General features: G+C 47.8%; 1 protein-coding gene across 1 annotated transcript in view; it reads left to right on the forward strand.

The window, feature by feature from the left end:
- The window catches only part of FRMPD3 (FERM and PDZ domain containing 3), an 89,558-nt gene that overhangs the window by 43,610 nt on the left and 23,573 nt on the right, over positions 1-22,375 (forward strand). Inside the window, exons 6-13 of the mRNA XM_029929681.1 lie at positions 3,035-3,139; positions 7,520-7,627; positions 10,931-11,062; positions 12,425-12,544; positions 16,799-16,935; positions 17,263-17,389; positions 19,434-19,523; positions 21,187-21,366. Coding sequence (XP_029785541.1) covers positions 3,035-3,139; positions 7,520-7,627; positions 10,931-11,062; positions 12,425-12,544; positions 16,799-16,935; positions 17,263-17,389; positions 19,434-19,523; positions 21,187-21,366 — 999 coding nt within the window. The remainder of the gene's footprint in view (positions 1-3,034; positions 3,140-7,519; positions 7,628-10,930; positions 11,063-12,424; positions 12,545-16,798; positions 16,936-17,262; positions 17,390-19,433; positions 19,524-21,186; positions 21,367-22,375) is intronic.

The following is a 22,375-nucleotide window of genomic DNA, read 5'->3' on the forward strand; positions in this document are numbered from 1 at the left end:
CCCTGGATGAAAGATCCTGCAGCAGCTCTGGAAAACAGTATGGATGTTCCTCAAAAAATTAAAAATAGAACTCCCTTATGATCCAGCAATAGCACTACTAGGAATTTACCCAAGGGATACAGAAGTGCTGATGCATAGAGGCACATGCACCCCAATGTTTATGGCAGCGCTTTCAACAATAGCCAAATCATGCAAAGAACCTAAATGTCCATCACCTGATGAGTGGATCAAGAACATGTGGTATATATACACAATGGAGTACTACATGGCAATGAGAAAGAATGAAATCTGGCCATTTGTAGGAAAGTGGATGGACCTCGAGGGTGTCATGCTAAGCGAAATAAGTCAGGTGGAGAAGGACAGATACCATATGTTTGCACTCATAGGTCTAACAGGAGAACAGGAGAAACCTAATGGAGGACCAGGGGGAGGGGAAGGGGGGAAGAGAGTTTGGGAGGGAGAGGGAGGCAAATCATGAGAGACTCTTGAATACTGAAAACAAACTGAGGGCTGAAGGGGGAGAGGGAAAGGGGAAGAGGGGTGGTGGTCTTGGAGGAGGGCACTTGTGGGGAAGAGCACTGGGTGTTATATGGAAACAAACTTGACAATAAATGATAAATGAAAAATAAAAAAGGAATGGACCCCCAGCTTCCGCTAGCTATGGGGGATAATTGCCAACCCAAGACTCAGGAAATCTGGGTTCTAGTTTCAGCTCCACTCCCAAATTACTTTGGTACTTGGAGTTAACTATATCTTTTTCCCAGGCCTTCATTTCTCATGTGAAAATGAAGGGTGGGCCACATGGCCCATTCAGGCCTCTAGAGATGCCTTGTTCTACACTATGCACAAAAGCATCCTATCACAGGTGATTATAGAGGAGGGAAGATGTGACTATGGGGTAGAAACAAAGATTCCACCTGCCTCGCATCTGTGGCACCTCAGGTGGAAATTTGGACTGCTGTGGAGTCTGCCTGAACAAAGCCACAGACCTTTCTGTCTTGCCCCTTCTCTTTTGCTCCTGATGCAGCCTGCAGCCCTGGCCCAGGATTTAAGCACCAAGCTGTGGAACACACAAAGGCATTTCTTGACTCCCACGAACAATAAATACTGTAATCACTTTCTGCAACGATCTCTAGCCCTAGATTTTGTTGTACTATATTGTCTGCTGCCAACAAACTGTCTCTATGGCTCAGGATGGGAAGCCTAAGGTTCTTTTAGCTCAGTGGTTCCTGCAACCTTAGCTGCGTTTTGAAATCATTGGAAAGTAAAAAAAAAAAAAAATTAGCAATACCTGGACCTTATGCCCAGGAATTTGATGTCATTGGTCTGGGGTGGGGCCCAGGCATCAGGGGTTTTTAAACCCATTCCACTGTTTCTGCCATGCAGCCAGGACCGAGCCCCACTGCCTGAGGTCATAGTGGACTTGGGTTGAACAGGTGGCTTTCTGCAATCTGCCCTTGGTGGGGGATGAGATTGCTGGCTCCAGATAAGAACACAACTGGGACCAGGGCCCAAGACCTGATGAGGATGTTTGGTTCTGTTGTGTCTTTATCTTAGGGTCCCACCCTCCCATGGCTGCTCTGGTAAATGAATTTCAAATGCAGCATTAGTGGCAGAAAATAGCTTCATGTGCTGCCTTCCCAGCTGGCAGGGGCTTTCAGGGCCTTAAATCAAAGGATTCTTGACTGTGGGATGCGAAGGGTCCATGATAGCACTGGTAGGGGAGGTGGTTTGAAGGAGCCCCAAACCTGATTCCTGCCATGGTCTTCCTCATCTTAGTAAGTGGCAACTCCGTTCTTCCAGTTGACTCCTTGCTTTTTCTCATCTCCCACATCCAATCTGCCAACACATTGTCTTGGTTCTATCTTCAGAATATATCCAAAATTCACTCCGTTTTCATAAGCTCCATTATTACTATCCTAGCCCCAGCCCCCATCCCATTTTAGCTGTATTATTACAGGAGACTCTGAACTAGTCTCCCTACTTTGGGTGTAATCCTCCAGTGGAGTGAAATCCAAAGTTCTCACCATGGCTGACCAGGTCCTACATGACCCAGCGCTCAGCTGCCTCTCTGAGCACAAACCCTCTGCCTCCCCCTCCCTCATTCTGCTCTGGCCACACTGAACTCCCTTGCTGTTTTTCATGCACCCCAATCCTACTTCCACCTTTGAGCCTGTAATATTCTTTTTATGCCCAGGAGGCTTTTTCTCCATATATCCTCATGGCTGGCTCTCCTTCACTTGCTTCTGGTCTCTGCTTCAACATCACCTCCTCTGTGAGGTCTTCCCTAAATATCCTGACTAAAATAACACTCACTCAGTCAGTCTCTTTTATAGTCCTTCACCCTGCTTGATTTGTCCTCAGAGTCCTTATTTGCTACCTAAAAGATATTTATTTGTTTATTGTCCATCTGTTCCTGCTAGAAGGATGTTCTTTGAGGCCAAGAAGCTTTGTGTTGTTCACTGCTGAACCCATTGTCACCTGGAATAGTGCTTGACACTTGGTCGGTCCTTCCTAAATTTGTCACATGAATGAATAAATGCCCCCGAGGACATGAAGGTGCCCCTCACCTAGACTCTTGCATTTCCTTGAATCATTTTCTATAATCTCTTTCCTAAGGGCAGGGCATATCTGGGAGATGAATAAGATCATTTCTATAAATCTTTCAAGATGCTCATATTCAGATGTAATAAAAACCACCATTTAGGTATATCTCACGTTAAGCAAACCAAACATATAATGATTCAGTGTATGTTATTGCTAAAGGATTTTGGCAAATTCTGGGCCCAGAGTGTTAATAATGGGATTCAGTCAACCCAAATTCAATTCATGCCTGGCTTTTCCAGAAAACACCAATCATAGAAGGAAGCACTTAGCACATTGCCTTGCACTAGTAGGGAATCAATACTTATTTATTGGCTTATTGATCAGTAAGGCAAAGTGCACCCATACTGAGACATCTTAACTCCACCATGGCAAAGGTCAGGTTTTTCCCAGGGATAGAGAACTCACCAGCCCTCTGTTCTTTTTCCAGTCCCCCAAATCTGCCTTCATCAGTGCTGCGAAGAAGGCCAGGCTGAGATTGAATCCTGTGAAGGTCCGATTTTCGGAGCAGGTGGCAGTTGGAGAAACAGACGCAGTAAGTGCAGCTTTTCAGCTCTTTGTCCTTGGCCTTGGCTAGAATCAGCCGGGCTGCAGGGATCTCACTCTGGAGCAAGCACTGGAGGGTGGGTGGCATTACCAATGGCTGGAGGGAAGAGGGAGGACCACGGGGCTCGAGCTGGTCGTGAGATAGGAGAACGTGGCTTCCAGAAGAGCCTTGGGCTCTGTGGGGCGGAGGAATCTGTATCACTTCACTCAAGATCCTCATGGTGCTTAGAGAAATGCCGTCCCGGGCAGTATAGCTTCCACTTAGAACAAGTGCTCCACAAACATCTTCGGGCTATTTGATAGAAGCAGGAAAGAGGTGGTGGTTTTCTGAAGATCCAGAGCAAGAGTGGCTGGTGGAATTGAGCTGTCTTCACGTTAAAGTAATCCCACAATGGCACATCTTGACTAGTGAAGCAGCCTAGGGGAAATGATACAGACTCTCATCGTCACAAAGCTTTTTTTCTTCTTTTTAAAGATTTATTTATTTTTGAGAGAGAGAGAGAGAGCACACAAGTGGGGAAGGGCAGAGTTGAGGGGACCGAAGAACTGATGCAGGCTCTGCGTTGACAGCAGCTGGCCGATGGGGAGCTTGAACTCCCCAACCTCAAGACCATGCCCTGAGCCGAAGTCAGATGCTCAACTGACTGAGCCACCCACGTGCACCTGGTCACAAAACTTTTATTAGGCACCTGCTTCGTTGCCAGAACCACATGGGATGCAAAATGAACACCTGTCTCCTGCCATTGGATACCACTGGGTGATGTTGGGACGGGGCAGGAAGGCAACTAGTTCAGAATGAGACAACATAGAATCCCCCACTGGGTGGTGTGGTTTCAAGAACAGGTAACGCTTGACAGCCCATGCTATGTAGCTGCTAGGCTGGCGGGGGGAGGGCAGGGAGGGGCGTCATGGCCAGCCTGCAGTCTTTCTCACTGCTGTATGGGGTTTACATGAGCCAAGCTGTCTGTTCCAGATAAGCAAATGAGAAGAGGTGGATGGAGAGCAGAGAGATATGTGTTAAGCAGTCATGGATTATGGCCAGAGCCACCTAGGAGTCTGCAGAAGTCAGTGATATCCAGGTGCGGGTGAAGAGAGCCGAAGCTAAGAGGCATCTGTGTGCCTTTGCAGGCTTTCACGGGCTGGGCTCTCGGGAGGCCTGTGGCATTCATGTACAGAGGCACAGCTGCACTTGAGAAAAGCCTGCAGGCCCAGCCTGGGCGGGGAAATCAGTGGGGTGCCAGGCACTTCTGTAGTTCTTTGAAGCAGAGCCACTCAGAAGATGGGATAGAGGACACAGGTGTCTTCCATCTCCATTTCCCTGACACTCATCCCTAAACTCAGCCCAGGCCCTCTTCCATCCCTGTCTGAGGAAGGCTGAGAAGCCTGAAGGACTACAGGGTCCCACTGGGTAAGCCATCAAGTAATTGGAGGCCTGGCTCCATATCAGTCCTAGCAGAAGAGGTTGAAGAGAGAGAAGTGGGGGTTGGTGAGCAGAGAGACGAGGGAACAGTATCGAGTCCCTACAGATCACAATGAAATCCACCCTTAGGTCTGAGCCACAAAGGGGACATTTGTGCCCTGGACCCTTGAAAACCCAGAGGAAATGCAAACTGGATTTGGAAACCACAGACTATCCCATGTCAGCATTACAGAATAATCAATCAAGACCAGGCCACCAAATGAAAACCTCCCCACCACCTCCCCTTCCCTTTTCCTCCCATCTCTTCCTCTCCCTTCCACTCTTTGCTCCCCATTCTCCCTTTGGTCCACCATGACCCCCCTCTCCATACCAACTCCAGGTAGGATCAAGCCCCCACTCCAGACCAACCTGAAAGCAAAGACCCCAGAGTAGCAGGGTTATTTCTGTCACTCCTGGACCAGCCACCAGGCACAGTGTGAGGCTCTTATCTGAGAGAGAGACAGACAGACATAAATCTTTCCACTCTACTGTGCTTGGGAAATTACCGATGTCACAACAACCCCCACCTCCCATGCCACCAGTATGGATCCTAGCAGCCTCACCATTGGTTGGGACCTGGGGACGTCCAGGCCCAGGTTACTCTGGGCTGTCCTATCATCCCTTTGCCTTGGTGCTCCAAGGCTTTAGTAAGCAGCCTGAGCAAAAATAAATCCCGTGGGCGTTCCTTGCCAACTCTATTTTTAAGCAAAATCAATTAAGTAATTATCTGAGTCCAACCCCAGTGTGCTAAATAAAACCTGCCACTGCCGAGTGTCATCAGCGGGGGGATCCAGGGCCTCGGGACTTGGTGGGAGCAAAGCATCTCTGCATCAGGAAGAGAACTGGGAAGCACACTTTTCCAACTTTATACCCCATCACTTCCTGCCACCATTTGACTCCCGGCTCCCCACCACTGCCCATCATACCCCGACCCAGGAGGACATGCTTGTTCATTTTCCCATGTTGTCCTTGATGGTCCCTAGGTCTAGACAGTCCCTCTTCTCACCTCTCTTAATAGTCTACACCTACCATTTCCTTCAAAATCAAAATTTTAAGTCGCCTCACCTAGGAAACCTTAACTGTCTTATTCCTGTTGGTTTGCTTTCGGTTTTACAGTTGTTCTCTAGCGGATTTGTGTGGGTGTACCAGGTCACTGTAACAAGAGTGTAAGACCAGACCCAGCCCTCTATTTCTGCTTGGGCCTCATGGGCCTTAGCATAGTGCTGGGCATATACTAGAGGCGCAATTAAGGAATCTGGGCATCTTATGCAACTTTTCAGTTCTGTAGAACTGGTGATGGCCCTGGGAAATGGTTGGTTCTCCTGATGATTCTAATCATTCAAGGAAGCACATATTAAGCACCTATTACTTATATATTCAGCAGCCATTCGTTGAGCACCAGCTGTATGCCAGGAACTCTGCTCAATGGCTGAACTATAAAGATTGAATAGGACATGGATGCGCTCTAATTTCACCATTTGTGAGAGACCAACATTTTTCAAAAAATTACTAAGAACACTGAGAGAGGTATGTATACATTGCTGTAGGAGCACATGGGAATACCAGGTCCAAGCACCTGAAGAGTTTGGACATGCCTTTATAGAATTTGTATTTAAGCTGGGTTTTGAAGGCTGAGTAGGAGTTTACCAAGGAGGGAAAGAGGAAGGCAGAGAGAACAGTCTTTATTTAACAAATATTTATTGAGGGGCACCTGGGTGGCTCAGTCGGTTAAACTTCTGACTTAGGCTCAGGTCATGATCTCACAGTTCAAGAGTTCAAGCCCTGCATCAGCCTCTTAGCTGGCAGCTTAGAGCCTGCTTGGGATTCTTTCTCTCTCTGCCCTTCCACTCCCCTCATCTCAAGTTTTAAATAACGTTTTTAATAAACTTTAAAAATAAGCAACCCCACCACAAATATTTATTTACCTTTTAGCACTCTGTAAGTAAACACCTGGGCCAAGAAAACTTTTGCTAAGAAGATATCAGGTGTTCAAAAATGTGCTTTGGGGCACCCAGGTGGCTTAGTTGCTTGAGTGTCTGACTTTGGCTCAGGTCATGATCTTGTGGTTCATGAGTTTGAGCCCCAGAGCTGGCTGGCTGCTGTCAGTCTTTCAGCACAGAGCCTGCTTCAGATCCTGTGTCCCCTTCTCTCTGCCCATCTCCACTTGCACTCTCCCCAAAATAAATAAATATTAAAAAAAAACATTTTTGCCAGTGGTTCTCAATCAAGGTCAATACTGCTCAGACTCAGAGACCTTTTAGAAACATCTAAGGATGTTCTGGGTTATCCTGACAATTTGCGTGGTATGGGCATTTAGCGTCTCGGGGTCAGAGATGCTAAGTGCCCTGCAAGGAGTGACACAGTCCCTGAATGATTAATTGTCAGAGGTATGGAGGCATGAAAGAGCAGTCAAGAAATGACTGGAGAAACAGGCAAGGCCAGGTCAGAAAGGATGTAGGAGACCATGGGAGAGGGGGAAGGACAGAGCAAAGGCACAGGTGTTGAAGTGACCTCAGTGTGTGAAGAGCCTGGCGGAAAGGGAGGTGTCAGGATATAAGACCAGGCCAGTGAGGGGGGCTCCTAAGGAGGCCTTCCGTCTGCTCATTAGTGGTAGTCTCTATGGGCCAAGCACCACTCTAAGCTGTGGAACGGGGAGCCACAGTAGAATGGGGTGTGCGGTGACAAACGAAGGGTAAACTTTTGATATGGCCCAGTGTCTTCTTGGAGCATTTGGTTCTGCATGTGACATGATCATCAATGTGTTCTCTCCTCTGTCCCTCTGTCCTTCCATATCTTTGGCTCCCCGTCTCCTTCACTCACTCCCTTCTCGTCCTCCCTTAACCCCTGATCTGGCTTCCCTCTGCCTTCTAAATGAGCCCCTCTCCTTGGCCTTTTCCTGCCTGTTCACAGAAAATGATGAAGAAAGAAGCTCTTCTCCTCATCCCCAACGTCCTGAAGGTTTTCTTAGAAAATGGACAGATCAAATCATTCACGTTTGACGGCCGGACCACTGTTAAGGTACAGTGTCCTTTCTTGGGTGAGCATTTGCCCTCTCTGGAGCACAGGGTGCCGCTGGCTCCTGGGTTTCTCGGAGTCTGCACATTGTTGCAGCTGGAGCGAGGTGGCCTCTGAGCTTCAGCCTCTGGGAGCACCAGGCTACAGGAACACACAGCCGTCAGATGAGTATGTTTGGGGGTGGGGAGAATTTGAGTGCCCAGCTCTGTGTTTGTATGTGTGTGTGTCTGTGTGTGTCTGTGTGTGTACACGCGCATGCATGCACCTGTGCACACAAACGTGAATGCACGTGTGTACACCCCTACTCATGGATTGCTTTGTGTCCATGTTACACAGGGTCCTTCAATACTCTTAGAGCTAAGAGGTATGAAGATCATTAAACTGTTTATAAAGCAAAAATGATTTATATTGCTACAATAACATCTATACACGTTTACACATAGAAATCAACAAACACAATCTCTTGGGAGATTAGCTTAGCCATGCTTTGCTTTTTAAATAAGAACCAGATCATAAGCACTGAACCAAGATTTGAAACATCCAGGCACAGTTTCGTTGGCTATTGCTTTCATAGGAAGAGCAATTACTGAGCTGTGATTCTTTTTTTTATTGTTTACTGTCAAGTTTGTTTCCATATAACACCCAGTGCTCTTCCCCACAAGTGCCCCTCTCCATGGCCATCACCCCCCTTCCCTTTCCCCCTCCCCTTCAGCCCTCAGTTTATTTTCAGTATTCAAGAGTCTCTCATGATTTGCCTCTCTCCCTCTCTGTAACTCTTTTCCCCTCTTCCCTTCCCCATGGTCTCCTGTTACATTTCTCCTGTTAGACCTATGAGTATAAACATATGGTATCTGTCCTTCTCTGCCTGACTTATTTCACTTAGCATGACACCCTCGAGGACCATCCACTTTGCTACAAATGGCCAGATTTCATTCTTTCTCATTGCCATGTAATACTCCATTGTATACATATACCACATCTTCTTGATCCATTTATCAGATGATGGACATTTAGGCTCTTTGCATGATTTGGCTATTGTAGAAAGTGCCGCTATGAACATTGGAGTACATGTGCTCCTATGCATCAGCACTTCTGTATCCCTTGGGTAGATAGAACTCCCCTATGACCCAGCAATAGCACTGTCGGAGATCTACTGAGCTGTGATTCTTAAGAGCTCAGCCAGCCATCTGAAAGTTGTAGTGATTCCCTTAGTCCTGAGGATGGAAGGCAATGAAATGATTAACCCCCAGGTCCAACTCTGATCTGGGACAAAAATACCAGCCTCCTGCTTTGTCTGGACTCCTTCCAGAAGGAGAATGCCATCCCCAGAATGAATTTCCATACAACCAATGGGATACCATCTGCCCAGAAAACCCACCTTGGCTCACAGGCATCCTGAGGTCCCCAAGCTGATGTCAAGACAGTTCTATAAACAAAGAAATCCCAGGGCCAGGAAACTTCCCTAAGAGGAATTATCAGGTGGTCAGAATTGGCACTCCCCTCCTAGACAGCTTTTGGGAATATCTGAGAAGATGTGGGGTCATCCCACGGTTTGGAGTGCTACTGGCATTGAGTGTCTCCGGGTCAGGATGCTAAGTGCCCTGCAAGGAGTGAGACAGTCCCTAAATGATGAAAAATGGTCCTGCCCAAAGTGCCAGCAGCACTGGACCTAACCCATGTTGATTCAACTGCAGTCTCTGTGGAAGTCTTCCTGGGGAGTTCCCCGGGGGCATAGCACCGAAACATACTCCTTAGGGTCTGCTGGGATGGTCTTTTGCCGGTTGAAGGTCTCAGTCTATGGGAGGGACATTGAAATACAACTAGGCCACACGGGGTGTCCAGATGCCCCTCCTCTAGATGTCGAAGTCGCTCTGTGTCCGAATCCTTCTTGCTGGTCATTCGTGAGTTGGTCTGCCCTTTGGAGGTATGCCTCCGCACCAGGACATTTATTCCTCTCTTCACCCCTTGGAGGTTTCTCTGAGCATTCTCCTACCTCACAATGACACCGCTGTTGTTGCTTCCAGGTAGCCCCAGACTTCCAGACCAGCAGTGTCCCCTGGCTTATGATCTCACCCTGACCTCAGGGAAGGTGCACTGGCTATTTATTGGAACTTGGACAGGCTGCCAAGCCACTTGTCCCTGAGAGGTACCTGGGTGAATTGACAGTCTGGCACGGGGACTGTTACACTTGTAACACCAGTTGGCAGTCGCCAGCTTGGCCATCCACAATCCCAAATGCAGCCGAACTGCAAAGAAAACCCCATTTGTCCCTGCCAGAGCTCCAGCAACACTGGCGCTTCTGTGATTGCTTGGATAATACAAAGAGATACTCTCAAGTACCCACCAGTCTCCAGCCTAACAGTGAATGGCTAAGCATCGTTTCCTATTCACCGAGGGGCTTGTTTGGCAACTCCAGCTGTAAGGGAGCTTCGTGTTCCCAAGCCTGCTTCTTTTTGGCCTTTGCGGGGGTGGGGGGTCTAAGCCTAGCTGACTTCACGAGCATGCACACTGGAGCCCCGTGTGTGCCCAAGTCCCAGCAAATAGATGGCAGAAGTCTCAAAACTGACATTTGGGCAGCCCCCAAGGATATGTTTCCAGACATCCTAATATTAAAAGTAGGGCAGCAGAGCAGACAGAGCCCAGAAGGAGTCAGATTTATGACTGTATACAAGACACGTGACATAGTTCCTCACCGTGGACACATTTTTCAAGTTGCTAAATTGATCGTCTCTAAAAGCCAGCGATGATCAAAAATGAACATCCTGCCAGTAACTCAAGTCATTCAATTTAGATTATGAATCCAGAAATAGTCTACTTTTTAATCATGTAATTGTGGCTCTCGCTCCCGTTAATTCCTAAGTAGAGTTGATAAACAAACTACAGTGAACATTCTGACTTATGTAAGGTGAGGGAGGAACCAGCGACGTGCCTTTCTCATTCAATGGCTCACTTAGTAAGTACTCAGAAAATGTGTTGTTGAATGGAAGGAGAGAAGGAGGGAGGGAAGGAGGGCCATGACCTTCTTTGGTCATATGCCTGGCCGGACCAAGTTCAGAAACACCTCCCTCCACCCCCTGCACCCTTTGGTGTTCCCCAGGACCCAAGTACTCATGGGTCATTCTCCTCATCCTGGAGAATGCCTGAGCCACCATAAAGGCCTGTGTCTCTGACCACTTCCCCAGCCTCAGCCTCCTCCCCAGGACCATCTTTCTTGGTGCTCCGTCTCCCTCTCCCATGTTTGGTGCTGAGAGTGGCTTAGAACTGGAATGTATCTTCCTCTCAAGGGTCTTCTTTTCTCTTCCACAGGATGTGATTGTGACATTACAGGACCGTCTTTCACTGAGGTACATTGAGCACTTTGCTCTTGTCCTTGAGTATGCCGGGCCGGAACAGAACCACAAGTTCCTGCTTCTCCAGGACAAGCAACCCCTGGCTTACGTAAGTAACTCCTTTGGCCTGGCTTGAGAACTTTGCATGTGGCCTCTACTAGAGAAGAGGACTCCAGGCATTCTCTTCTTAGAAAATTGATAACAATTTGCTTAGTCGGATCCCAGAAATTACAGTTCTCAGTGAGGTCTATACTAACCACATTCAGCGGGCTCTTGATGGTGTTCCTCATGACCTAAGAAGGGCATGAAGATTGTTAGTCCTGGTCTCTAGTGGGGAAGGTGTGGGGTGGTGAATCACTGCATGGCTCCTGGAATGCTAACATGAACAGTGGTGTCAACCCTCCTGTGTCTCCCTACCTCTTAAAGGAAACTTGGCCTTCAGACGATGGCTTTAATATGAAAAGGTCAACAAGTGGAGCGCACTGAGACCACTGAGGCTAGGACAAGTGTGGATTGAGAATGGGCTGAGTGGGACCCAGAATGGGCAGCATGTCACCCACATCAACTTCCAAGGCAGAGTAGGAGAGAGAGAGGCCAGAGAAGCCCAGGAATGCTGACTAGTATTTCATCAACGGTGAATCACCAAGAAGAGTCAGAGAGACCAACCAGTGTTCCCAGAGAGGAAGGGAAAGAATTGGAGAGGGACGGCTTGGGAGGAAATGCTTACATGGAAGCAAAGCAAAAACCAAAATCACACACTCAAAAAATGGTGGGATTTTATAAAGAGAAATTCTTCAAGTTTAGCTCTCAGCCAAATGCAGTCCAAACACTCCTGCGTTCCCACCTGTAAAGGGAAGATTGGTAGCTTGGAAGGGGGGCCTAAGCATCTCCAGCCCCTCAAGAGGCCTTTTGAATCCAAATGGTCTCTTTTGCCAAATGGGATTTTAAACTTTTTTTTATTACAAAAAAAATCTCAAACATACACGAAGTAGAAGGAATTGTATAATGAATCCTCATTACCCAAGGCAGCTTCAGCAATTACCAATATATTGTCAACTTGTTTCACCTGTACCTCCAAATGGGCTTTTAAATCTTTGGTTTGGCTTTTAATCACCAACTTGCAGCTAAGCTGCTCTGTGAGGTAAAGGCATTGGCCCCACAGCAAGAAAAGAGTCAGAGAAGTTCCCAGGAGCCCTCTCTTCCCACCTCCTGTCTTGGGCCTTAGACCCAATGGTTGACGAAGGTCATGTCCTGGTTAAGTGATTCAAAATTTCTAGTCTCCTTGGACCAGAGGGGTGGGGAAGACTTTTCCTCTGAGGATAATTGGAAAGGGCCTCGTAGGAGATGGTGGTAAGCAGCACTCTACCTCCACTCCAAGTCCCACCTTGAGGGGTCACCACACTGGCTCTCTTCACTACAGCCACTGATTCTCAGATCTCTTTTCCTCCTACCTCTCATCCCTGGCATTCAGGTGGTACAACGGACACACTATCAAGGAATGAAATGCCTCTTCCGAATAAGCTTCTTTCCCAAAGACCCCGTGGAGCTGTTGCGTCGGGATCCTGCCGCTTTCGAGTACCTGTACATCCAGGTAGAGTCTGATTGGGGATAAACAGACAGACCAGCGGACAAACAAGCAGTCAGGCTGTTCTGCCATCACTGTAAAGTTGTGATGTAAGTTATTCCAACCTCCAGGTAGCTCTAAAGGCCCTTTCCTTTTCTGCTGCCATCGAAGGCCATGGCCAAATTGTTTAGCCTGGTGACCAAAGCCGACTGTGGCTCAAGTCCCATCTCTTTGTCTAGACAGATCTCATCAGTTTTTCAGGAATGAGCAACCCAAGGAGTTCTGTCTCCATCACGGATCCCAAGATTTACCGAGCCCATGTGGGTAATGGTGGGGGTGGAGGCACAACCCCCAATGCCTAGCTCCCTTAAGGAGATGATTCCCAATTCAGTTCATCGAGAAATATTTGCTGAGCACAGACTCTGGAGCAGGCCCTGTGCTAGATGCTGCCCATCAAGGTAAACAATGAATTGCCCTAGCTCACTAGATCTCATAGACAGACATCCGCACAAGTAAATCTAAAACAGTGGGACAGTCCTGTGATGATAGCAGGGTGCAGTGTCAGTCAGAGCAGCCAGGAGGAGGCAGTCTGTCAACTCATCTTACATGAAGGATAGTGGAGGCTTCACAGAGGAAGGGAAACATGCATGCTCTTAGCCTTCAAGGACAAGTAAAAGTTTTCTGTGCACAGACATGGAGTGGAGGGGGCACATTCTAGGCAAAGGGACTTGCAGCTACAAAGCCTTGGTGGCATGAATAAGCATGCTCTGATGAGACAACTGTGAGTAACTTATTTACCTGGAGTTCAAAATGTGAGGTAAGGTGCAATAAGAAATGAAACGGGAGAGATGGGAAGCAGGTGGTGAAAGGCTTGACATGTCATGACAGGCACAGGCTTCAAAATAATTTAGACCTGTGTTTCAACAGGCCCTCCAAGGGATTCTGATGCCCAATGGAGTTTGGGAACCACTGTTTTAGGGCAGTGGTTCTTCACCCTAGCTGCACATTAGAATTATCTGGAAAGGTTTGGGAAAAAAAAAAGTTCTGCTCCACCCAAGACCAAAGCAAAATCTGTGGGAATGAGTTTCAAACATTAATATTTTCTAAATCAATCCTCCCAGTGATTCAAATGTGTAGCCAGGGTAAGGAAATTCTGCTGTAGGCTGGGGGTACAGAAATGTTGAAGGGAGAGTGGCCTGGTCAGATGAGCAACTTTGAAAGGTTACATAGTGCTGATGAAGTACACCAGCTAGGGAGCTATTATCTCCAGAGGAGAGGTGATGGGGACCAGAACCAGAACAGTGATGGGTGCAGTGGGGTGGGATTCAGGAGATAATTAAAAGGAAGAATCAATGGGTTTAGATGCAGTGAGTGTTTGGTGGAGGTGGTATCATTCTCCATGTTGAGGAATACAGGTAGTGGAGTGGGTTTGGGAAAAACATGAGATCATTTGGGGGATGTGTTGAGTTTTAGGTGCCCATGGAACATACAGTGCTTGATGAGAGGAGAAAATAACCTCAAACCTCATCACTGATGATGTCTATGATAGCGCCCCCTGCAGTTGTGCTGTGAAACATCATAGTTGCCCTTCTAACAATCTAAAATATTAAGAACATTTCTCAAACAGCCTTGGGCTCCCATACCAGTGCTCTAGAGGGCAATGAGTTGTGGTTCCTCTGTGAATTTTATAAGGTCAGTTCTCATTTTATTGGTCCTAAATTTCTTCTCCTGGGCATCATTTTTAATTCCAATGATTTTGGAATCTGGTGTCAAGACCATGTCCACCCTTTCTCTTCCCTTCGTGATGATATGGACTTCACCTGTAATTCCTGCTTTTTTATATTGAACAACTTTATGGAGGTCTCATTGACACACAAACTGCACATATTTAAAACAACAACTTGATAGGTTTTGACATATGTTTATACCAGTGAAGCCATGACCACAATCAAGATATTGAACATATCCATTGCCCCCAAAAGTTTGCTCAGCCTTTTGTGTAATTCGCCACCCCTCCCTTCCCAGACAACCACTGACCTGCTTTCTGTCACTATAGATTGGCTCGCATTTTCTAGAGTTTTATAAAAATGAGATCATACAGTCTATTACACTTATTTTGGTCTAGCTTCTTTCACCAGCATGATTTTGAAACCTATCCTTGTTGTTGTATGTACCATTACCCCATTCCTGTTTGTTGTTGAGTAGTATTCCACGGTATGCATGTACCAAAATGTTTTTATCAGTTCACCTGCTGATGGACATTAGGGTTGTTTCCAGGTTTTGGCTACCACAAAGCTTCCACAAACATTCACACACAACTCTTTGTGTGACACATGCTCCCTTTTCTCTTGGGCAAATACCTAAGAATGGAATGGTTTGATCATACAGCAGATCTATCTCTCTTTAATTTTTTTTAAAGAAACTCCAATACTGTTTTACAAAGTGGTAGTACCATTTTCTACATTCCCACCAGCCATGTATGAGAGTTCTAGTTTCTCCACATCCTAACCAACACTTGGTGTTGTTAGTACTCTTTTTAGTCATTTTAATAGATGCAGTGACATCTCACTTGCATTTCCCAGTGACTACTAATGTTAAATATTTTTTTGTGTGCTTGTTTGCCAACATGCATCTTTCTCCGTGAACTGTCTTTTCAAATCTTTTGCCTTCTTTTTTAGTGGGGTTGTTTAAGTTCTTATTAATGAGTTATGAGACTTCCTTATATATCCTGAATACAAGTTGCTTGTTGGGTATGTTATTTCTCCCAGTCTGTGACTTCTCTTTTCAGTCTCTAAACAGTGTCTTTCACGGAGCAAGCATTTGTATTTTGATGAAGTCCAATTCCCCAATCTGTTCTTTGACAGATAATGCTTTTATGGATCATGTGCATGATGTCATATCTATGAAATTCTTGCCTAAGTCAAGGTCACAGAGATTTTCTCCTATTTTTTTTCTAAAAGTGTTATCATTTTAGTTTTTACATTTTGGTCTGTGATCCATGTTGACATGACTTTTTTATGCAGTACAAGGTAACGATCACATTTCTTTTTTTTTTTTTTTTGTATTATGGATATATCCAGCTGTGCCTGCACCATTTGTTGGTCATTCCAGGTTCTTTGCATTGAATTTTAGAATTAGCTCACCAATTTCTACCAAAAATCTGCTGTGATTTTAACTGAGATTGTGTTGAATCGATAGATCCATTTGGGGAGAACTGACATCATACTAATACTGAGTTTTCTGACCTATGAACACATTATATTTCTATATTTATTCAGGTCTTCTTTAATTTTTCTCATCAGTATTTCTGGTTTTCAGTGTACAGGTCTTTCACTTATTTTCACAGATTTATTGCTAATTATGTCATATTTTTGATGCTACTGCAAATGGTTTTGACTTTTGAATTTCCAGTTGTTTGTCGTAAGCATATAGAAACCCAATTGGTTTTTGTATGTTGCTCTTATATCCTGCAACCTTGCCAACTCATTAGCTTTCATAGGTATTTTATAGATTCCATTGGATTTTCTACATAAACGATCATGGATGAAGCATTCCTTTTCTACTCTCTCCTATGCTGTAGTGATACCACTGTGGCTTCCTATTGCCTTAGCTCATCCTGGTTCAACCTCAACAAAATGGGCAACTGCTCTAACCATGGCTGAATCATCAATAGCTGGGACTCTGACCCTCAGGGTTTGGGGGCTGCCGTACCCTTGGCTAGTAGCTCCAGGGGCCCCCGTTTAGGATAACATAGGGAAGAGCAACTCGTTGCTGCTTTTGACATTCAGACCCCAAGGAACGGAATATCTGTCCCATCCCTGCAATCCATGTCTCATCCTGAGCTTTGAGTTAGAGCCCTATGGAGACTCTTCCCAGGGCCTCTCTCTATTCCCATCTGAGCTAGTAGAGGACCCCTGTATGGTTGTGGAGTGAGTTTAGGCCTCCAAGAAAAGGCAGGAAGTCCTTTTGTAACAGGAGGAGAGAAAGAGAGTGGTGCCATGTGTTGCTTTTGCAGTGACCTAGATGTTCTGCCCATTTGTGCCTCGCCATTCTGTGTATCTACCACTGAGAAGCCTGTCCACTATCTGCTGGATGAGGCAAATACTGTCCCTGGGACTCAAGGTCTCTCTGTTGCTTCTTCCCCAAGGGCAGAAACTTCCTCCTTCCCTTTACTTGACACCATGATTCTTTACTGGGATACAAGGGAGTAGATGCGGGGTGTAGCGGGAGGGAAGGGAACATCTTTTTAAACTGACAGGTTTGGACCACCCTCTCCTGCAGAGTCGGAATGATGTTATTCGAGAACGCTTTGGAATGGAGCCCAAGCCGGAGATGCTTTTGGGTCTTGCTGCTCTCCACATCTACATCACCGTCTCAGCCACTCGACCTAGTCAGAAGATCTCGCTCAAGAATGTGGAGTGAGTTCTGTCAGGGTCCTTCAGGAAAGGGGCAAATAGCTGTAGAGGGAGAAGGTGCAATGGTTGAGCTGTGCTATGCTTTTCTGGAATGGAGGGCCTGGGGTGGGAGTGAGAGTTGGAGTTCCTCACACCTAGACTGTGATGCCTTTGAGCTAGAGCTTCTGCTAGAGAACTGTGGCCAATGTGATTCTCCTGGCCCCATCTCTCTTTTTCTTGCAGGCTCCTTCCCTCCCTCTGGCTCTCAGATCCACTTCCTGCCTTGCCATCTTGCTTTCTCTGTTCCACTTTTTCTCTCTCACTCATTTCTTGCTTTTCTTCTGCTTTTAGGAAGGAATGGGGCCTGGAACCCTTTCTTCCCCCATCCCTCCTACAGGGAATCAAAGAGAAGAACCTCCGGAAATCTCTCTCTCAGCAACTGAAGGCCCACCAAATGCATCCTTCCAGCGGCACCAAGGTACCCTCGGGCCCTCGTGGCTGTGGGATTCTCCTGTGTAGTTTCCCAGCAGATCTGCTCTTCTGGGGACCCTCCCCACTGTTTTTGACTTGGGTATACCCACAGCTTGGCTGGATATGGGGGAGGATTTTGGAGAGGGATTTTCCCCGAACCTGAGCCACCTCCAGAGACAGCTAAGGGGCAAGTCACTGAGAAAGCCCAGGATCCTCAAAGCAAAGGGGGCAGGATGCAGGAGGAGGCAATTCTTAGATCATTCCACACATTTAGTTGGTGCTGATTGAGCACCTGCTGTGTGGACAGCACTGGACACTGGGGACGCACGTTTTCCACGGAAATGACTGCTCCGTTCCTTGTTAGCTTTCTAATTCATCAGTCCTGCCATAGGGAATTCTGGGAGATAGAAGCGCAGCCTGGTGCGACAAGGCCTGACCTGGAGAATGGGTCACTGGGCAGCCTGTGGAAGGCTCATGTCACTGCCCTACTCTTCTCTACATGCTCAGATGCCCTCTGAGGGACTCCCACCCCCCTGCCCTTCCAGGCCCGAAGGTCCCAGGCCCTTCCCAGTCTGCTGGTGCTTCCTGTCCGGGAGGCTAGAGGGTGGTGGAAGGCACTAGAATCAGCACATAGATGTAGACACAGGACACAGTCACCCCCATATATTCAACCCATTCCAGATTCCTTATATCACCAACTAACTTCTCTTTTAAGATGCAGATTTCCCCAGAGAGTTAAGCCATTCCTACCTTACTGTGCATATTTAATCAAATCATTTTTTCTTCCCAGAGGGAGAACATCAATGCTCCCAGCCATCTCCTCAGCAAACATTTTTTTTTGAGGACCCCCACTACATGGGCTGGAGACACAAAGATGAAGAAGGCCTGCCTGCTCTCCGCCCTCAAGTCAGGCACAGGCTAGTGGGGAAACGTGATAGTCACAGCACAGTGCGACAGTCAGTCACAACACGACGCAACAGGCGTGGGGGCCCTGGAAACACGGAGGAGGAGGAACACCCAGCCCAGCCTTAGGGAGGTAGAAAAGGCCAGAAATGGGTGCATCGGATGCCAGAGCTGGGTCTTAACAGATAGGAGTCGTCTAGATGAGGGGAAGGTAGGCGGGAGGAAGACTTTCCCAGGCAGGCTGATCCATCTGTACAAAGCCCTGGGGATATAAGAGAACATTGTGCATGGAGAGAAATGCAAATAGTTCAGCATAAGCAAGTACAGAGAGTGTAAGAAACATGCCTGGGGAGGGGGACAAGAGAGAAGGCCGGAGAAGCTGGCAGGAGCCAGTTGTGTGCTGGAGCACCTTGTGTGCCATGTAGAAGGGTTATGCTTCATCCTGGGGTCATCAGGGAGCCATTGAAGGATTTAAGCAGTTAGCTGATCTGATTATACTTACGTTTTAGGCTTCTGCCCTTAACAACAGTGTGGAGGGGTCAAGTGATAGGAGCATGGATAGGCTAGAAAGGAACTTAGCAGGTACAATCAAGGTGATTTGGTGGCTGGTGGCCCTCAGGTGAGAGGACGAGGGAGGGAGCCTAGTGTGACACAGGTTTCTGGTTCTGATGCCCGGAGGAAGCTGGTACCACTGATAGATAGACTTTGCTATGAGGGAATGGCAGCAGAAGCACTCGGGGCTGCAGGTGCTGAGGATTAAAGGCAGTGAGTGGGACCCCTGGCTAGAGATGGCCAGTACCAAGGTGGCAATAGGGGATCTCAGAACAGAGATGTAGATGAGGCAGGGTGTCAAGAGTTAGGGAGAGGTGTTCGGATTATCCCAAGACCAAAAGGAATCACCTGGGTTTTGAAGGACCGAGGATCAGGAGGTAGGAGAAAGGTTTAGAAAGGGAGACAGGGTGCTAGAGTTGTCCAAACTGGAACCTTCCAGCAGTTTTCCCAACGGTGTCCTCACACTCCCAGTGTGACTTGCTGACTAGTCTGACTAGTGTCTGTCCTAAGATGTTGACTCTCCTTCCTGAGAACGCAGGTTCACTTTTCCTGTGCAGTTCAGGCTTCTTACATTTCTGGATGGGTTGTTTCCACAGGGCTCTGCAATTCAGGCAAAGCTCCAGTATCTTCGAATTCTGAATGAACTTCCAACCTTCACAGGCGTTTTGTTCAACACTGTGGGCCTGGTCAGTGAGGGTAGTGGCCGGGAGGGAGCCCCTCGTGTGCACTTGTGCTTGGGTGGGGGGCAGGAGAGACTCTACTACAGCCTTAGGGTGGCATTCTCTGTCAGCAGATATTTCTAAAGACCTTCCTTCTGCTTCCTCCTCTTTCTCCCTCTCCTTTCCCATGGTGCTCTGGTCCTGCCTCTGGTAAAATGATAAAGTAGGAGGTCATATTTGTTTTCAATATCCTCCCGTGAGCCTTCTGTGTCCCCTTTCCTCGATTTCAGGGGTCAGCAAACTTCCTGCATAAAAAGCTAAATAGTACCTATTTTAGGCTTTATAGGCCACCCAGGTCTCGGTTGCAACTGTTTAGCCACCACTGTAGCGCGAATAGAGCTGTAGATAATGCATAAACAAATGAGCATGGCTATATTCCAATATCTCTTTATATGGGTACTGAAATTTGATTTTCATGTGATTTTCACATGGCACAAAATATGTTTTTTTTTATTTTTTCCAACTATTTACAAATGTAAAACACACTCTTAGTTTGTGGACCATACAAACACTGGTGGTGGACCGGATGTGGCCCCCCACCCCAGGCTTTCTGAGTCTTTGTACTTCCCCCTACCTGCCCAGGGCACTCACTGCAGTAACACCCCTGTCTAATGGGGCACAGCTGGTTCCCCCCAAACCTGTGCCCCAGGCTAATTCACCCTGGTGAGCTGTGGTGAAAGGAAATTCAGATCATCTTGTGGACTGGATCCAGGTGCTTGTCGTGCTCTAGGGAACACGCTGTCATGCTCATGGGGCACTCTGATGGAAAGCTGCTTATCAAAGTGTCTAGAGCAGACATACAGAGGTTCCGGGGCTGATGCTAATTCCAGGGAATGGGCCAGCAGAGGGCCGAGGCTTGATGGCGCTGAGCAGCCTATCAGGACCACTTAAGGGAATCCAGCCCACAAGGTACAGAGGAAGACATTTACATAGTTGGATTTGCAGATCCCTGAAAGCCTGCTGCCCCCTCCCTGGACACCACCCCGTACACTGCCCCTGCCCCTGCAGGCCATTCTGCCATTCCTTTGAGTTAAGACCACTGGAGTGCCAGTTCAAGGGCAGATAGCTTCTTAGGGAGGGAGAAGTCCCCCTCCCCCACCCCACCCTTGCTATTAAGCACCCAATCATCTCCTTAACACCTTAGGCAGAGTGACTGGCAGTTTTGCTTTTGGCACTGGGTGGGAAGTGCGAGTTTAAATGGCTCTTGGGTGGGGAGGTAAAGACCAAAGACAGGATGCCACCTGTTCAGGCAGAGCACTGGGTAGGGGCCCCCGAGTGGCCCAAATGGAAAGTCCCTGGGGCTTGGTAGGAAGAAGATGCTGTAGAGCTTTAAAAACAAAGCTCACAGTTTTGCTAGAGCCAGCCCTGCCACTGCCCACGTCACTCAGTCTGTTGTTGAGACTAAGGTGTCCATTTAGACCAGTGATATGGGGCCCTGCCCTGGGGACAGGAGCATCCCAGACCATTTTCCCCTCGAGGTTGTCCTCCTGTCCTGGCACTAAGCCTCAGAGGTTTCTAGACCTCCCAGCAGAACCAGTTCAATGCCTGTTTTCTATTTCCTCCTGCCTCGTCGGCCTCCTCCTCTGCCCTCCTTTCTGTGAATGCTGCCCGCCACATTGGGTACTACTAGGACGAGAAGCAGTCAGCCACCACTCTCCTGGTGGGACCCCGTCATGGCATCAGCCATGTTATTGACCTCAAAACCAACCTCACCACTGTGCTGTCCGAGTTCAGCAAGATCAGTAAGATCCAGCTGTTCCGGGAGAACCAGGGCGTGGCCCGGGTGGAGACCAGCATCATGGATGCCAAGGTAAGCCCAGCTTTGGGGAGCTACTTCTCTCCAGGGACAGGCCTTTGGAACACAGGAAGAAGTGAAGAGCATTTGAGCCTTTTCAGTAAGAGTGGTTCACATCCAGGGTCCCTTTGGGCTCATCTTTCTTTCTCAACCCTGTGGGACATGCTGTCTTAACCACAAATTAGGGTCAGCCAGTGCTGGAGAAGGCTGGGAAATGTCAGATCCACCCACAAGATGTCTTCAGCAGAGGGCAGGGGACTTGAACTCGGAGCTACCCCCAGGCTGTAGCTTCCCAATCTTTCTTGTGTCACAGCACACATAGAAAATGACATTCATGGGGCGCCTGGGTGGCTCAGTCGGTTAAGCCTCCGACTTCGGCTCAGGTCAGATCTCACGTTTGTGGGTTCGAGCCCCGCGTCAGGCTCTGTGCTGACAGCTAGCTCAGAGCCTGGAGCCTGCTTCCAGTTCTGTGTCTCCTTCTCTCTCTGCCCCTCCCCCTTTCATGCTCTGTCTCTCTCTGTATTAAAAATAAATAAAAAAACATTTAAAAAAAAAGAAAAAAAAAAGAAAAAGAAAATGACATTCATGTGGAACAGCGGGATACATAGTCCAGCCCAGAGACTCTGGCCTCCCCGGGCCCTGACTGGTCACCCCAGAGGCTGAAGGGATATGCGTATACCAGCTGGGGCACCCTGCCATAGGCAGTCGTGGAGGAGGAGGTGTCTGGATATGTGGACAGACCCAAGGAAGCCTGGGGAGATGGGGAGCAGGCAGAGCCTAGCCCACATCTTATCTCCCAAAGTCCAGCTCTTAGACCCTTTCCCATAGATCAGCTCCTTCAGACTGGCAAGGAGCTGTTACCTGTGCGGAGTCTGGCAGCCGTGGTCAGCCACCCCCTCCATGGCTCTCGTGTTGAACACCCAGTACCCAGTGTGGGTGGGGGGCAGGCCTGCCTACCAGCTGGTGGAAGCTATTAGAGGAGGTGCAATTTTCCTTTCTTAAAGGATTTCTCAGAGGGAGATGT

Source organism: Suricata suricatta, chromosome X, assembly GCF_006229205.1.
Source record: "Suricata suricatta isolate VVHF042 chromosome X, meerkat_22Aug2017_6uvM2_HiC, whole genome shotgun sequence".
Classification (NCBI taxonomy): Eukaryota; Metazoa; Chordata; class Mammalia; order Carnivora; family Herpestidae; genus Suricata; species Suricata suricatta.